The sequence below is a fragment of the Carcharodon carcharias genome, chromosome 17 (assembly GCF_017639515.1).
Source record: "Carcharodon carcharias isolate sCarCar2 chromosome 17, sCarCar2.pri, whole genome shotgun sequence".
NCBI classification, from domain to species: domain Eukaryota; kingdom Metazoa; phylum Chordata; class Chondrichthyes; order Lamniformes; family Lamnidae; genus Carcharodon; species Carcharodon carcharias.
Genome location: NC_054483.1, coordinates 111,924,087 through 111,941,511, shown reverse-complemented (window position 1 = coordinate 111,941,511; position 17,425 = coordinate 111,924,087). Strand labels below are relative to the sequence as shown.

Sequence of the window (17,425 nt, the reverse complement as noted above, 5' to 3'; positions counted from 1 at the left end):
TATAACTTCTTTACTGAGAATGTGGGACTTGCTACCACAGGGAGTAGTTGAGGTGAATAGTGTAGCTGCATTTAGAACACAACATAAGAACATAAATAGAAAAAGGAGCAGGGCATTTTTAGAAAATCATTCATAGGATGTGGCCTTCACTGGCTGGGCCACCATTTATTGCTCATCCTTAGTTACCATTGAGTAGGTGGTGGTGAGCTGCCTCTTTGAACCACTGCAGTCCATGTGGTACAGGTACACCCACAGTGCTGTTAGGGAAGGGAGTTCCAGGACTTTGACCCAGCGATAATGAGGAATAGCGAGATATCTCCAAGTCAGGTTGGTGAGTGACTAGGAGGAGAACTTCCAGGCGGTGGTGTTCCCATCTATTTGCTGCCCTTGTCCTTCTAGGTGGTAGTGGTCGTGGATTTGGAAGGTGCTGTCTGAGGAGCCTTGGTGAATTCCTGCAGTGCATCTTGTAGCTGATGTACACTGCTGCCACTGTGCGTTGGTAGTGGAGGGAGTAAATGTTTGTGGATGTTGTGCGAATCAAGCTGGCTGTTTTGTCCTAGATGGTGTCAAGCTTTTTGAGTGTTGTGGGAGCTGCACTCATCAAGGCAAGTGGGGAGTATTCCATCACACTCCTGACTTGTGCCTTGTAGATGGTGGAAAGCCTTTGGGGAGTCAGGATTCCTAGCCTCTGACCTGTTTTTGTACACATGTACTTATATGGCTAGTTCAGTTCAGTTTCTGGTCAATGATAACCCCTGGGATGCTGATAGTAGGGGATTCAGCGATAGTAATGCCATTGAATGTCAAGGGGCAATGGTTAGATTTCCTCTTGTTGGAGATGGTCATTGCCTGGCACTTATGTGTGGCACGGATGTTACTTGCCGCTTGTCAGCCGAAACCTGGATGTTGTCCAGGTCTTGCTGCATTTGGACATGGACTGCTTCAGTATCTGAGGAGCCGTGAATGGTGCTGAACATTGTGCAATCATTGGCAAACATCCCCACTTATGATGGAAGGAAGGCCATTGATGAAGCAGCTGAAAACACTAGGATACTAACCTGGGAAATTCCTGCAGTGATATCCTGGAGCTGAGATGTCTGACCTCCAACAACCACAACCATCTTCCTTTTTGTTAGGCATGACTCCAACCAGTGGACAGTTTACCCCTGATTCCCATTGACCCTAGTTTTGCTAGGGCTCCTTGATGCTACACTCGGTCAAATACGGCCTTGATGTCAAGGGCCATCATTCTCATCTCACCTCTGGAGTTCCGCTCTTTTGTCCATGTTTGAACCAAGGCTATGCTGAGACCAGGAGCTGAATAACCCTGGCAGAACCCAAACTGGGTGTCAGTGAGCAGGTTATTGCTAAGCAAGTGCCGCTTGATAGCACTGTTGATGACCCCTTCCATTACTTTACTGATGATTAAGAGTAGACTGATGGGGTGGCAATTGGCTGGGTTGGATTTGTCCTGCTTTTTCTGTACAGGACATACCTGGTCAATTTCCACATAGCCGGGTAGATGCCAATGTTGAAGCTGTACTGGAACAGCTTGGCTAGGGGTGCAGCAAGTTCTGGAGCACAAGTCTTCAGTACTATTGCCAGAATATTGTCAGGGCCCATAGCCTTTGCAGTATCCAGCGCCTTCAGCCGTTTCTTGATATCACATGGAGTGAATCGAATTGGCTGAAGACTGCATTTTGTGATACTGGGGACCTCTGGTGGAGGCAGAGATGGATCATCCACTCGGCACTTCTGGCTAAAGATTGTAGCAAATTCTTCAGCCTTATCTTTTCCACTGATGTGCTGGGCACTTCCATCATTGAGGATGGGGATATTTGTGGAGTCTCCTGTATACCACTGTGCTACCACCTCTGCTGGGTCTGTCCTGCTGGTGGGACCAGGGATGGTGATGGTGGTGCCTGGGATGTGATCTGTGAGAATGACTATGTCAGGTTGTTGATTGACTACTCTATGAGACAGCTCTCCCAATTTTGGCACTAGCCCCAGATGTTAGTGAGGAGGACTTTGCAGGGTCGACAGGGCTGAGATAGTCATTTCCGATGCTTAGGTTGAAGCCGGGCGGTCCATCCGGTTTCGTTCCTTTTTTGAGCGCTTTGATACAACTGAGTGGCTTGCTAGGCCATTTCAGAGGGCATTTAAGTGTCAACCACATTACTATGGGCCTGGAGTCATATGTAGGCCAAACCAAGTAAGGACGGCAGATTTCCTTCCCTAAGGGACATTAGTGAACCAGGTGGGTTTTTACAACAATTGACAATGGTTTCATGGTCATCATTAAATCATCATTAGTCATTCCAGATATTTATTGAATTCAGATTCCACCATCTGCTATGGCGGATTCAAACCCGGGTCCTCAGAGCATTACCCTAGGTCTTGGATTACTAGTCCAGCAAGAATACCACTATGCCATTACCTCCTCTCCATTCAGCTGCTTGAGCCTGCACTACTAGTCAATAAGATCATCACTGATCTAATGTGGCCTCAACTCCTTCCCTGCCTGTCCCCCATAACCCTTGACTCCCTTGCCAATCCAAAATCTGTGTAAGTTAACCTTAAATATATTCAAGGACCTACCCTCCACTGTCCTGGGGGCAAGAATTCCAAATATTAAAGACCCTCTGAGAGAAGAATTTCCTCTTCATCTCCATTTTAAACGGTGTACCCCTAGTTCTAGGTTCCCTAACGAGGGGATACATCCTCTCAGCATCTACCCTGTTAAGCTCCCTCAAAATCTATTTTCAATAAGATCGCCTCTCATTTTTCTAAATTCCAATGAGTGCAGGCCCAACCTGCTGAACTTCACCTCATAAGACAATGGCTTCATCCCAGGAACCAGCCTGGTGAATCTGCTCTGAACTGCTTCCAATGGAATAATGTCCCTCTTCAAGGTGACCAAAGCTGCACAAGCACTCTGTATGGTCTTACCAATGCCCTGTGCAGATGTAGCAAGACTTCTCTACTTTCATACTCCATCCTCCTTGCAATAAAGGCCAAGTTAAGGGGGAAGCTAGATGAGCACATGAGGCAGAAGGCAATTGACTGTAGTGGTTCAAGAAGGTAGCTTACCACCACCACCTTGAGGGAAATTAGGGAAGAACAATAAATGCTGGCCTAGCCAGTGACACCCACATCCCATGAATGAATGAATAAAGAAAAAGAGCTATGTTGATAGAATTACATGAGGAAGGGTGGGGCAAGGCTCAAGTGGAGCTTAAGTACTGGCATGACTTGTTCTTGTGCTGTATTCTATGTAGTTCTATGTAATAGAAAGTATAGAAAAGCCAGCTTCACCCCTTGTTTTGTGGTATTGGCTGATCTCTGTTGTGCTTCAATTTCCCACTGACCTACTACATAATGGAGATGAGAGAAAGCACATCCCTCATCATTTACTGGAATGTGTACACAGGTGCATCAAGGCACTTTGCAGCTAATAAATAACTGTTGGAGCATAGCCACAGTTATCTTGTAGACAAACGTGGCAGCCTATTTGTGTAAGAAGGTTCCATAAATGTCAACTAAGTTTTAAAAAAAGAGTTGATCTATTTTTGAGACATTGTATGAGGAATGAATGTAGAGATTGGGAGGGATCTTAGTCTTTGAATAGTTATGTAATGTATCCAGGAATAAAAAAAGATAAGCGAGTTCATGTGCACTCACCCCACTTCTTACTGGACTGATCTTCAGCCTTGCTTCCCACCTACTTCTTGATAAAGCCAAATAAAGAGACCCCTAGTCTATTAAAGAAACCTCTCATAAGACTTTTTTACTCCGATCCTCAAAGATGATCAAGGAAGCCCCAAGAGGTCCTAACCTTCAGTAATGAACATATCTTACCTTCCTCCACCCCTGATCTCATGGATTTCTAAAAATGTGTTTAATGCTTCTGCAGGGAGCCATTTTTTACCATCACCACCAGAATGTTGTTCTATCAATCAGTTACCCTCGGAAAAATAAAACCTCTACAGTCCAACTTCATTCGCTTCTTTCTGAATTTAAATAGATGGCACCTGGTTCTACCCAGCCCCATCACTTCACAACAATTTGCAACTTATTTGAAAATGCTATTAATATTATTTATGAATCAGAATTCCCCCTAAACCTGCCCTCTTCAAATTCAAACTGAAAGCATGGAATATATTTGCTGAGGTCAAGGATTATCCTCATTGTTCATTCTCAGATCTCTCCCCCTTCCTAGCATTTGTAACCTACACCAACCTGTCCTTGACTCTGTACTTGAATTACATACAGCAGTATTTAGCTGGAGAAATAGCAAGACTGTGCCGGCAAGCAAGCAGCCAGAGAACACAGGCTGATTGAGTGAGGTAGGCACTGTTAATGTACTGTTAAACATGACCCTGTGGGTTGATAATAGCCACCTCAACAACAGACAGGAGATGGTTGGACAAGGGGGAATAAAGATGTAAATGTGGGGAATGTGTCCCCTGCGTGCCACACCTATCTCCTTATTTACAGGGGCATAAATAGAGGCATCGAAGTGTGACTTTGATGAAGGCTGTTTGAGTGCTGTAGTAGGGGTGGACACCTGATTGGGACGACTGAAACGCAGAAATATGGACAAATGGGCACAGCAGCAACACATTCAAGGATTTTGTAGAAGAAAGGGAGGTTGCAGGTGGGACAATAGTTTGCAAAAGTGGGGAATTGGAAAAAGTGTATTTTTTGAGGAGGGATCATGGAGGATTTGAAAGGAATGAGGACAGGACCTGAGAAGAGGAGTCATTTATAATATCACCTAGCGTGGGGGCCAGGAGAAAAGTTAGGTGGTCAAAGTTTTAGTGGGAATCGAGTTAAGGAGGTGAGTCTCAAGAAATCATGGCAGTGAGAAACCAGTTGATGTAGGTTGAGGACTCAGACTTGGAAGAACTTTGGCACGATATGTGGCAGAAGCACCTGACTGAAGACTATGAGCTTCTGGCACTTGTCCTTGAAGTGAGGGTGGAGAGGGCAGAAGAAAATGGTTTGAAGGAGCAGTTCATAGTGGAGGCCAAAAACTGTGGATAATGAGGGTTTTAACAGAGGAGGAGGAAGAGTGGAATTCATGATCTCCAGGAGGATTCTGAAATAGCAGTTTTGGCAGAGAAATGCAAGGCCAAGTGGTAGTTGATGTGAAACAAAAACAGAATTACCTGGAAAAACTCAGCAAGTCTGGCAGCATCGGCGTAGCAGAAAAGAGTTGACGTTTCGAGTCCTCATGACCCTTCAACAGAACTGATTGAATATTAGAAGAGGGGTGAAATAAGGATTTCCAGCATCCACAGTTTTTTGTTTTTATCTAGTAGTTGATGTGGTTGAGCCTAATCTGGCGATGAATGGTAAAAATTATGCACCACATATACTAAAACCTGAGCCCCACTGGGCATGAGGGGGAACAATTAGGGTTGGAGAAAGTAATAATATTTTCGGGCATAAGGGCGTCAATAGTAGAGTCGAGGGAGTGGGTAGATATTGATGGAAGTGGAATTGGAAGGGATTGGGGGTGGTGCGCGTGTTGAAAGATACAAGGAAGTGTTAGGATAAGGCTTTGTGATTGCATTGATGGGGAGTAGAGATGCTGCTTGAGCTGACCAGTTTGAGGATGGGGTTAAGTATGTATAGGAGTTATGAAGGAAGAGTTTGAGGAAGGACAGGAAGGTAGTGAGATGAGTAGTGTGGTAGCAAAGTGAGTTAATATAGAGATTAAAGCACAAGGTGAAAAGTTACTGAGGGCTGAAAGGAGGGAAGATATCTTGATGAAAAACTAGGGATAAGCCTTGGGAAGTTAGTAGAGAATCAGGATATGAAAGGAGAGGAGAGTGAGTGGAACTCATGCATCTGCCAGTGTTCCTTTGGACTTTTTGCTTATTAGTGTGTGGCAACTATTTGGGATAACTTATCTACATTTTCCTCACCCTACAATCATGTGTTTTAAGATTGAAAAGAAAATATGAGGAATCACAGCTGAGTGACCAATGTTTGATCTTACTCGAGATTTCATTTTTCTAATGAGCCTTTATTTGCCATTCCATCTGTTTCTCCTTTATTTTATTTCCTTTCATTTCTTCACAAAGAGTTTTTATCCTGGCTCCCCTATCACTTCCAAATTTATTGGGTAAAAATGTTCTACAGAATGCTTATGTAGTTTGTGCACAGTGCCACTGAGTGGTATAACCTGCTCTTAAGGTATAAATTCTTCCTTTAGTCTAAGTCTATGACAGAGTTAGCTTGAATTTACTTTCCACTTGTTTTGCACAATAGTACTTTGTCCTCTAATACAGCAAGTTCTGGTTACTTTTTGAACATAATAAAGGTGAGGTAATGAAATATGAAAGACTGACTCATCCATTTCATATGCTCAATTCCTTGTGCTATTGTCCACTTGCTTCCAGATTGTACAGCAGTTCTTAATGCTTCTGTTTTGGAACAGAAAATTATACACAGTGTTCTCATGGAATTGTTAGACTTATCAGAAATACACTGTGACTTGGTGACATATGGCTGCCTGTAGAAATTTTTATTCTGGTGTTTAAAGAAATTCAGAAATAAGCAGATCAAGACATTTGCTGTATTTATGGAAGCAGGCTTCAGGAACTCAGTTGACTTAAAAGGAAGAACAGGAAGAATAGAAAAGCCGGAAGTTATTTAATTGGAGAGACTGCAAATTGCTGCAGTACAGAGGGACCTGGGTATCCTTGTACATGGACCACAAAATGTCAGCATGCAGGTACAGCAAATAATTAGGAATGCTAACCGAATGTGGAATTTATTACAAAGGGGATGGACTATAAAATTAGGGAGGGATTGCTACGATTGTACAGGGCACTGGTGAGACCACATCTAGAGTACTGTGTGTATTTTTGCCTCCTTATTTAAGGAAGCACATGCTTGCATTGGAGGCAGTTCAGAGAAGGTTCACTAGGCTGATTCCTGGGATAAAGGGGTTGTCACATAAGGAAAGGTTGAGCAGGTTGGGCCTATACTCATTGGAGTTTAGAAGAATGAGGGGTGATTTTATTGAAATGTTCAAGGCTGAATTAGGCATATTTCTGAATGACCAGGGAGTCGAGTGTTATGGGAAACAGGCAGGAAAGTGGGAGTAAGGCCACAACAGATCAGCAATGACCTTATTGGTCAGTAGAGCAGGCCTGAGTGGGCGATTGGCCTACGCCGGCTCCTATTTCTTATATTACCTTGTCTGACCACATGGACACACAGCAATGTGGTTGACTCTTAACTGCCTTCTGAAAAGGCCTAGCAAGTCAGTCAGTTCAAGGGCAGTTAGGGATGGGCAATCAATGCTGGCCTTGCCAGTGATGCCGACGTCCCATAAAAGAAGCAGCAGTGAATAGCCAGAAGCTTCTGTTTTGTGATCCAAGCTTCTGAAGTGGGAACTACTCTAAAACACAGATGGGCATCAATCAGTTCCTACAAAATAAAGCTCCCTAAGCAAGCTTTCTTATAAAACAGCATAATGGAGGCACACTTGTACTGGAGATAGATACCTCTCAAAGCCTAACCATGTAAAACCCTTTAAGTATTTTTTTCAGTTGGCAATAAAATTCAAAACTCTTCTTCATTTTTTTCAAATGGCAGCTACAAATGAAAACACCATCCTCCATTGTGGGAGAAGCATATGTACTAAGTTTGAGGTCTTCCTTAATTTTGCTTAAGCCATAAACAGCAGTTGTGATTTGTTTGTCTGCATAATTGTTTTTATGAAAAGTAATCTATTTTTACTGTGTTCACTTTACAGATGTTCCCTAAGATTTTGCAAATTCTGTTAACTGCCTTTTTAAAGCAGGGGATTCAGATCTTTTACATTGATACTTAATTGTCGTCAAAGGGGCTGTGACTTCTGAGCTCCTAGGCAGTGTAACTGGGGATACCCCAATGATGTGTAGGGGAACTCCTCCACCGGATGTCCCCAGGCAAGGATTGCATGCAATTGCCTGGGAAGTGCAAGCTTTCCATGGGCAATTGCCCTGAACTGGGGACCATCCAAAAATGCAATTTAAATTGCAAACTTCAGATGGTTCTGACTCTGTTAAGTCAATAGTTACCCAGAAAAAGTTACAAAAATTAAAACCACTTCTAACTTCTGAGTAATTATTGTACAGACCCACAACGTTCCTTCATGGGACTCGCCGCACACCCCCCAACCCCCCGGGGGACTTTCGCCTATTCCCTGACTACCCTACCCCCCGCACCCCCCCCCCACCCCACCCTTGACGGGACTCCCCCTGACTTCTCTTCCCTCCGCCCACAGGATTCCCTCAACCACACAGAACTCCCCTCTCCCCTCCCACCCTCCCCCCCATTGGGGCACTCTTTCCCCCTCTGCGCCCACCCCCAAGACCTGCCTTCCGACTCTTGCATCACCAATGCCCCCCCACCCCAAAAAAAAACAAATCCTACCCTCTTACCTTAGACACTTAACTTCTTTCTGGCCTGTCAAAATACCTTTAAACTTGGCTGGACATATAACCTGCCTGATTTACAGCAGCTAGTGCTGTAAAAAAAGGGGGCTTGGCCTCCTTACACCTGACTCTACAATCCTCTACACTAAGCCTGGGAGTGTGTTGCACTGCCCAGATCTTGCCTGGCCTGAGTCGGAAGGTGGGGCGAGACAGGATCGAAAAAAATTAAAGTTAAGAAAGTAGGAGCGGAGTGGCAATCCAACCTTGATTATCACTCCGCGGAAGTTCTGGCCCAATGTTTTCACTACTGGTGACTGAGATCCAGCCTGAGGGAGATCTTTTGTAAATTAGCCTTTAGCTTTGTTTTAAGATCTGACTGCATGACACCAGTCCTCTCCAGACAATTAGCCTAGCATCACTCTGATTCATTGGAGACTTTCTACTTGAAAACAGCAATTTGGATTTATGCATTGCCTTTAAAGTAACAAAACATCCCAACAACTTTACAAGAATGTCATCAAACGTAATTTGACATAGAACCACATAAAGAGATATTAGGACTGATTATTAAAAGCTTAGTCAAAGAAGTAGGTTTTATAGAGCATCTTATAGAAGGAGAGAGGGGCGGAGAGGTTTAGAAGGGGAATTCCAAGTATTGGACCTCGGCAGGTGAAGGCACAACCACCAATGGTGGAGTGATTAAAATCAGGCTTATGCAAAAAAGTCAAAATTGGAGAAAATGCAGAGTTCTCGGAGGATCGTTGAGCTGGAGGAGGTTTTAGAGATATGGAGGTACAAGGCTATGGAGGGATCTGAATATGAAGGTGGGAATTTTAATTTCAAAATATTGGTGGATCAGGAGCCAATATAGGTCAGCAAGCATATGGATAGTGCATAAATGCGACTTGCTGCAAGTTATGAAACATGAAACTGAGTTTTGGATGAGCTCAAGTTTATGGACGGTGGAAGATAGGAGGGTAGCCAGGAGAACATTGGAATAGATGAGTCTGGAACTAAACAGCATGTATGAGGCTTTCAGCATAAAGGCAGGGATGAGCTATATTACAGAGAAGAATAATATCTTAATTCTCTATGAAGATAGAATGGTCCAAAATCTTAACTGGTAAAATGGCTGTGTACACTCAAAAGTGAGTAGTATGTGGAAGTCATAATTTGTGCAAGCATTATTATTACCTTTGGCATTGCTAACAATGTGCTTTGATGTAGCCACCTTAGCTTGATACAGCAGAGTTTGTAAATTGGACAGTTTTGTGCAAATTCACAAAATGTAGGGAAAAGTCATCATATTTTCCTACAAGCCTGTTTAGAGATTGGATTTGAAATTGTATCCTAATCCCAAAATAAAATGCATGAATAATTGTATATGTCAAAATGCCAGCCTATTTCAACTTTTCAGCAATGTTTTCTCTGCTCAGATAACCGATCTCCACCTCGAACGTGTGGTTTAAATCATTCAGATTCTTTGAATCGGGGTGATTCAATAGCATCGCAGATGGGAAGCAACAACAGTCAGCTAAATTCTTTGCTTCAAGTATATGTTCCAGACTATTCAGTGCGGGCTCTGACTGACTTACAGTTTGTGAAGGTAAGGTTAAGTGCGATTATTCTTTTAAAATCCAAATTTATAGAAGTTGTACGGTAACAGAAAATAGTCTAAAGGTTGATGATCCCACCGTTCTAGTTCTGTTTTTTGCAGAAATATGTTGTTATTTCCCCTCGTTCAGTTAAAATTATAACTTCAATCTAGTTCAGATAGTAAAATGGGAGCTTACTAAAATGAGTTTTGAACTTTAATTGATTTGTTCCTGAGTCATATTCCAGTCTGTCAAGCTTGATGCCTTCTTTAGATAATCAGAATCAGCATATATTTTTAGATACCAAAGCTGATATAGGACCTATGAAGCCTTAATTTTATTGTAGTCTTAAATTAGATGTCCAATTAATTAGAGTGTACAGAAGAAATAGCTCAAAGGCTGATGTTTTAAAATTGTTAGCAATGAAAGTGCAATATAGAAACTTTTTAAAAACATGGATTTATTTGAAATTGGTTATACTTGGATAGATGTAGAAGTGGGAAGATGTCAACTTAAGTATGAATAGTGGTATGTCCTACCCTAGCTTTTTTGATGTAGATTGAAAGATCTTGTTTGTGTGATAATTGTGCAATAAAAATGTGTGATAATTTGTACCATTTGTTATATTTTGGGCTTTTCAATAATTGTTTTTATGCCCAATGGAGAAACTAGCTCCAATTGTCAAACCTGCATTTTCTATAAATTTGGGTGAAAATCAGCCATTTATTATAATTGGATTATACTCACATCACTTCAGAGGAATTTTAATAATCATTTAATAATTTAATAACTAAACGTAAACTAAAAGACACAAGATTTATTAACAGATAATGATCTACCAAACAATAACAGTGAGTTGTTGAGGCCAGTCCAAATAACACAGCAGCTTTGAGCCAGTTCATGAAGGGGTTAAAGAGACATGCCTATCAGTTGAGTTCCTTTGATTGACAGTGTTCACAGAACTTCTTGGGAAAATTTGACAGTGGAGTAGCTGCTTGATCCCTGCTGGTTATAGTCTTTATCTAAATTAGATGGACTTTCATGTCTGTGGCATTGCATCTTCCTCCCCGCCTGTTGTGGTTAGGTAATTAACTGCTACGTTAAAAGTTCCCACATTTTATATCCACAAACTTAACTACGAGAATTCAGTCTGAAAGAAGAACCACTTTACTCAAACAATTAATAGCAAGTTCAATCACACATATAAGAGCAGGCTGAATGCCAAGTTAAATGGATCCAAGCTGGGTGGTGGACTGTGAAACAAGACACAGACCTTTTCCTTGATACTAGGTTTATTCATAGAATGTAGCATTACAGACCTCTGCCTTCTAACTACAAACTCAGTGTCCCAGCAACTCCCTTTATATGTGCTCTTAATCCTTAGTCAAACAACGCACATTGCCTGTATCTTTAACAACACAATCAATCAACCATTAACATGTTACCTGTGGTTTTTGTTAAGCTCTGTTTATGTTGGGGCTTTCTGATTTAGATTATATAATTGATTAATAGCCTGGTAATGGGTTTTAATTGTTTCTAGCAATTGAGTGTGTTTCATTCCTACTTATCCAGGCATGTGAACCAGTGTGGACCTGATGGGCAAAATATCCTCTTTCATATTACCTATGTCTGTAATAATTCTCTCTATTGTCTTGACTGGCTTTGTATTTACATATTTCCTATAGAGGTAAAAGGATAAATGCCATCCCTCCAGAAAGAAGCTGTAGATACTTTGGCAGTGTTCCATCTTGTGGGAAGATGGCTTGGCCTTGTTGGTCAAGTCTGTGTTAAGCATCACCTGGTTTTGCTTGGAAGGCCCACTCTGACCTGGCAGTTTCTGCTGCATTTGCTGCAGAGGAAGAAAGTAGCCTGAGAAAGTGCAGGATTTGCTGGCCTCGTTTTTCTCTGGGTCCTCTTCTCGGCCAGCTGAACTTTCCATTTCTCCTCACCTCTTCCAAAGCCCTTCCAGTCAGCTTCGTGAGGTTATGGCTGCTGTGACTGTCACCCTGTTGTCTGTGACAATGTCGCTATTTTCATACCTTGTTTGTGTGTTTCTTGCAGCAGAGGTGTGAACGTCCAGCGTATCGTGACCCAGTGGCCAGTTCACCACATAGAAGGTCATTTGAGTAAATGACCGTCATCTATCCGATGAATGTGGCCGAGCCCAGTACGGACTTTGTGGGCTTTAGCAATGAGTGTAAACTGGTGGAATTGTCATGCACCAGGACCCTCTGAGTTGGAGACCCTGTCCTGCCAAGAGATGCTGAGGATATGTTTGAGACGGCAGAGATGGAAACTGTCGAGGCTTTTCTACCTAGCATATGTCGTCCAAGTAGTAGCTGTAGAGGATTGCATTGAGGATGCAGGCTCAGTAGCCTCTCAACTTGGTGTTCTCGGTCAGGTTGCTCAGCTTGGCCGCAACAGCTGCAGCATTTGCAACGCACGTGCAGATTTCAGCATTGTGACATGCTGGTGAGTGTAGAACCTAGAAATGTGAAGCTGTCAATAACCTCTAGTGTCACATTGCCAATGTTGATTGATGTGGTTTTCACTGTCTTGGGCCATGACATTTGTCTTCCTGATGCTGATGGTCCAACCAAAGTCTCTACAGGCATTGAGCATCTGCCCATTTGCAGCTTGAAGTTGTTCCTCGGTATGAAATGCTAGTGGAGCATGACTGGCATACTCTCTAATGAGAGCTTGACACTCTTTTGTCTTGGATCTCAGGTGGACAAGAATAGACGCTTCTGGTATGTAACTGGACATTCACTGAAGATGAACTGAAGGCATATAATAGCAACAAAGAGAAGAATATGCCAAGAAGTGTCAGCATCAGACGCAACCCTGTTTGACCCCACTGAGATTACAGTGCTGTATCGTCATAGCTGACCTTACCCATCATGTTGTCACAGAAAGAGGAGACACACTGTATCTTCATAGGGCAGCCAATTTTCTTCAGCTTAAATAGACATCTCTGCTTGTGAAGGCAACATGTAGTGGCCTCCTTTGGTCACGGCATTTCTCTTGCAGCAGCTGGACTGAATTGACTCATGTCAATTGTGGATCTTTCAGTTCTGAAACTCCACTAGGGTTTGGGGTAGATGTATTCCACGAAGGTCTGTAGTCTGACAAGGGCATCATAGGCAAATACTTTTCTCAGCAGGGAGATGCCTTGATAGTTGTTGATCAATGCTTGTTCTTGTACAGGGTCACAGTCTTCAAATTGTGTATCCTGAGGGCGCTGCCCACTCCTTCCAGCAGAGGTGGAGAAGTTCTTGCAGATGCTTCCTGTACTTGATGACTTCAGATATCAGAATAGCATCAGCAGCTGGAATTTTGCCAATAGCAAGTGAGTCAGTAGCTTTGCTAAGCTCCTCCACTGTGGGTTCAATATCCAACTGTTCCATGACAGGCAGGCTCTCTACAGTGTCTAGAGCTTTCTCGGTGACCGTGTTCTCCCTAGAGTACATCTCAAGGTACTGTTCCACCCATCTCTCCAACTGGTTATTGCAGCTGGTGATGACCTCCCTTGTTTTGTTTATAATGGAGTTGTTTTCTTTGCTGATGGATTTGTTGCCTTTTGATCCCATCATACATGCCCCTAGGATTCCCTGTGTCAGAGGACATCTGGATATTCTGGCAAAGTTGTAACCAATAGTCATTGACACAGTGCCTAGCAGCCTGCTGGACTTGGAGCAGCTCTTGGTTCACTCTGAGTCTTCTCAGCCGGATTTCTGTTGTAATTAATGAGAGTGGATTACTTAACTTCAATAACAGGTTCCATTACAGCATTGTTAGCCTCGAACCAGTCAGCAGTGTCCTCTCTTGCTCCCCATATGCTGACAGTGCAGTGTTGTAAATGGTGTTTCAAAGTATATTCCACCAGTGTAGACTGAAAATGAGAAGCAAGCTAGCACGCAAAAAGCAGGAAGCATGTTAACTTTACTTGCAATGTCGACACCGTAATATTGACCGGTTGGACACATGAAGCTGTATTTGCAATTTACTAAAATTGTTCTGAGTTTCTTTATGCCTTCAGTATTTAGTTGGATGAAATTGAAATTATGAACAAAGTAGCTAGAGAAATTGTGTCACTTTACAGGAATCAGGGCAGATGCAAATCAAAAAGTGGGAAGTATATAATGACTGAGATGAGGGATTAGAGTCTGAAAAGGTGAAAGAGCAAAAAATACAGGGGCTGAATTTTCCAAGGAGTCAGATTGCTACTATGCTCCTATTTGCTTGCATCGGAGCTGCATGTTTCTTGCCTGGACTTCTGAGCTGGGCCTCTCAGAAGTGTGGAGCGAACCTGTTGTTGGAGCCCTTCTTTGTGATGCTGGTGCCTCGGGGTTGGGGGAGCTTTTCACAGCAGTAACTACCATATTCCGGTAAGTTTAAATGTCCCGAACAACTTTTAAATCCAAATCACAGATATTGCATCTAAATTATACGTTTTATGGTTAAGCTCTTAATTGCCAAGATAGAAATGTGTTTTAAAAATACTTTTACCTTAGCTTAGCATAACCAACCAGAATATAGCTTGCTGTTATCTGTTTTTAATATTCCTATATGTTTGAAAAAACCATTGTAGTCTGTATGCAAGGGATATGTGCCTCAGCTCTTTAGCTACATTATAATGGTCTACTGTGTCTAACTGCACATTTGATTTTTCCCCAATTTGCTCTATTTTTAAGTGAAATTGTTATTGCCTGTTTATGTATGTATAGCTTTCTCAAAGAATTCACTTGAGAACTTTAGAAATGTTGAAATTGGTTGGACTTTTTAAAAAAAAATACTGTAATGCTCCCACATATCTAATTTTCATTAGATGTATTATTTATTTATTTTAAATGAAGGGGAAAGGTAGTGCAGTGATTACACATGTTTTTTCACCTCTTGGGCATTTTGATTTAAACTGAGCCCTGGTGAACAAGAATATTTTTCCCTGTTAATTGGTGAAATATCCGAAGTAGCGAGAATTTGATCTTATCATTTTAGTTGAAGAGAAGCTGTGTGTCTTTAAAAATGTAAACGGATTGCATGTATTTAGAAATTTATTCAGACTTATTTGGCATTTTCTCACTTTATAGATTACAAGACAACATTATCAGAACGCCCTGATGGCATCAATAATGGATAAAACACCACAGTCATCAGACAGTGAAAATACTAAGATTGAATTGACTTTAAACGAGCTACATGATCATTTACCTGATGAAACAGCAAACCTCCTAAATGAACAGAACTGTGTGTCTCATAAGTCGAATCATAGCATGCACAATGAAGGCACAATATAGAATATCTGCAGGATTACACCCTTGCTCATTTTCAGAGAACTAATCCTGTATTCTTTATGCATGCACACATGCAAGCACATATGTCCACTGTCATGAGACCAAAGAGATGTGCCTCGGCAAATGAAGGTGAAGGAAGAATATCAGAGGTGGGTGAGCTGGATACTAAACAACTGCCAAGATTCAGACAGATTCCTCTGTACAAAGGAGAATGGTAACATGTTGGGGGAAAAAAAGTATAAAGCTACTTTATGGCTGAGAAGAGAAACGTGTATTTTTTTAATGAAGATCTACTGAGATTAACTGTGAGATTGTAAAACTTTTTTAAAATTATGGTATGTGATTTAAGATGGTCATTGAAGGTGAATTTTCTAAATTTTGAAAATGCATCCATTACTCCAGCTTAATTTAGTACATGTTTGACATTTTAAAGTCCTATTGCATTTAATGGGACGTAGTTGCATATTTTATCCCAAAAGAATTGGGGTTGCTGGGCATTTAAATTGTAACTTGAATATGGAAACTCAATTCAACATTTGCACAACACATCATTGACGTAATTGATTCAACACTTGTATGCAAACTGTGAATAACACTCCTATATAGGGACTATAGAACACCTTTGAAAGAAATAGTTACATTTACATAGTAGTTAAATATGCCAAATACATAAATGGTAGAATGTAAAAAAGGGTTTTTCATGAGTGAGAAACACAGCTATAATTGTAAAAGTGTTCTTATGGCAGAACTGACTATCACTACGTATTGTTTAATCAACCAACTTTGCAAGTAAATTGCAGTTTGTATTATATTGTACAAAACTGACTGAGTTGAAGTATTCTGACTACAGTATTCATAACTGTGTATATATTAAGCACAACAAAATCTATGGATGAAGTGTAAGTTTCATAAGATTGTCAGTTAAATGACATTTATAATTAACAATGGTAAAGACTTTGTAGATTTACAGACTATTTATTTTGTATATGATTTATTTGTATATTTTGTGATTTAATTGAGTGTTTTGTTTATTATTCTATCATTCCATTTTGGTTAAAATGGTTTTACTCTAAATGGCATTTCATTCCATTTTTTTCCATTGTATTATTTCTAAACTTGGTATGAATTTCGGTTATATTCTTGGTATTGAGTGCCTCTTCACTCTTCCTAGCTTTGTTTCCTTTAAACAGTCATGAACTGGTAAAATCATTAATGGGGATAATTATGGAAATGTTAAAAGACTAACTTGTGGCCTGGAGTTGGTTAATGGAACTTTTTCATTTTATACTTCAAAAGTGAATAACTTTAATAAAGAAATTATTCATAATTAAATGGACACTGATTTATTATCAGGACATGCTTGAAAATTAACAGTTTTGCATCTAGATTAGAAATTAAATGGGAACATTGACACTTTCTCCATTAATCCAGTAAGCAACAGTAGACCTCACCACATATATTTACCGTAAATCTTTTTTGTTGCTTACTGTGGGGTTACAGTACTGCTGTAGAAAGGGAGTTAACCAGACCAATAATATTGCACCAAGTATCACGAATTTAACTGAGTACCAATGGCTTTCATTAACATTGTATAATGGGAAATTCCATATGTCTGAAAGAAACCTTTCTGCATGTTATATGAAACAGATATTTTATCTGTTTACAGCTGATGCCAGGAATGTTGGTTTAGAACAACACACTTTTCCCCTTTTTCACCCCATGTCAATTAAGCGCAGATTAGATGCCATGCCTTATCTCCAACTTTAGAATAGTATCCTCCATGTTGTACCAGCATGGCATCTATTTCCCACTTTGGCCCTCTGTTTGCATCTCTGAGAGTACTAATATAAATTATTGGCCCTTGTGGTGTCCACTGCTGCTCACGAGGGGCATGAATTGCCTAACTCGTTTCACTCGGGACCGTTCTAGGTACTGCAGGAAGGGAGATACATCTCATCATTCTGTACTGGATTCAAACTCCAGGCCCTCAGAGATGGACTACTCCCTAACTTAAGCAATATTTAATTATAACTGTGTTATATGCTAGTATCAATGCACATGAGCAATATTTTATTTTAATGTATTAAATGCTAGTACG

General features: G+C 41.1%; 1 protein-coding gene across 1 annotated transcript in view; it reads left to right on the top strand.

Moving 5' to 3' along the window:
- The window catches only part of LOC121289701 (metal transporter CNNM2-like), a 215,658-nt gene extending 198,999 nt beyond the window's left edge, over positions 1-16,659 (top strand). Inside the window, exons 9-10 of the mRNA XM_041209326.1 lie at positions 9,875-10,044; positions 15,124-16,659. Of these exons, the coding sequence (XP_041065260.1) occupies positions 9,875-10,044; positions 15,124-15,330 (377 nt within the window). The 3' untranslated portion in view covers positions 15,331-16,659. The remainder of the gene's footprint in view (positions 1-9,874; positions 10,045-15,123) is intronic.
- The last annotated feature ends 766 nt before the right edge of the window (positions 16,660-17,425 follow it).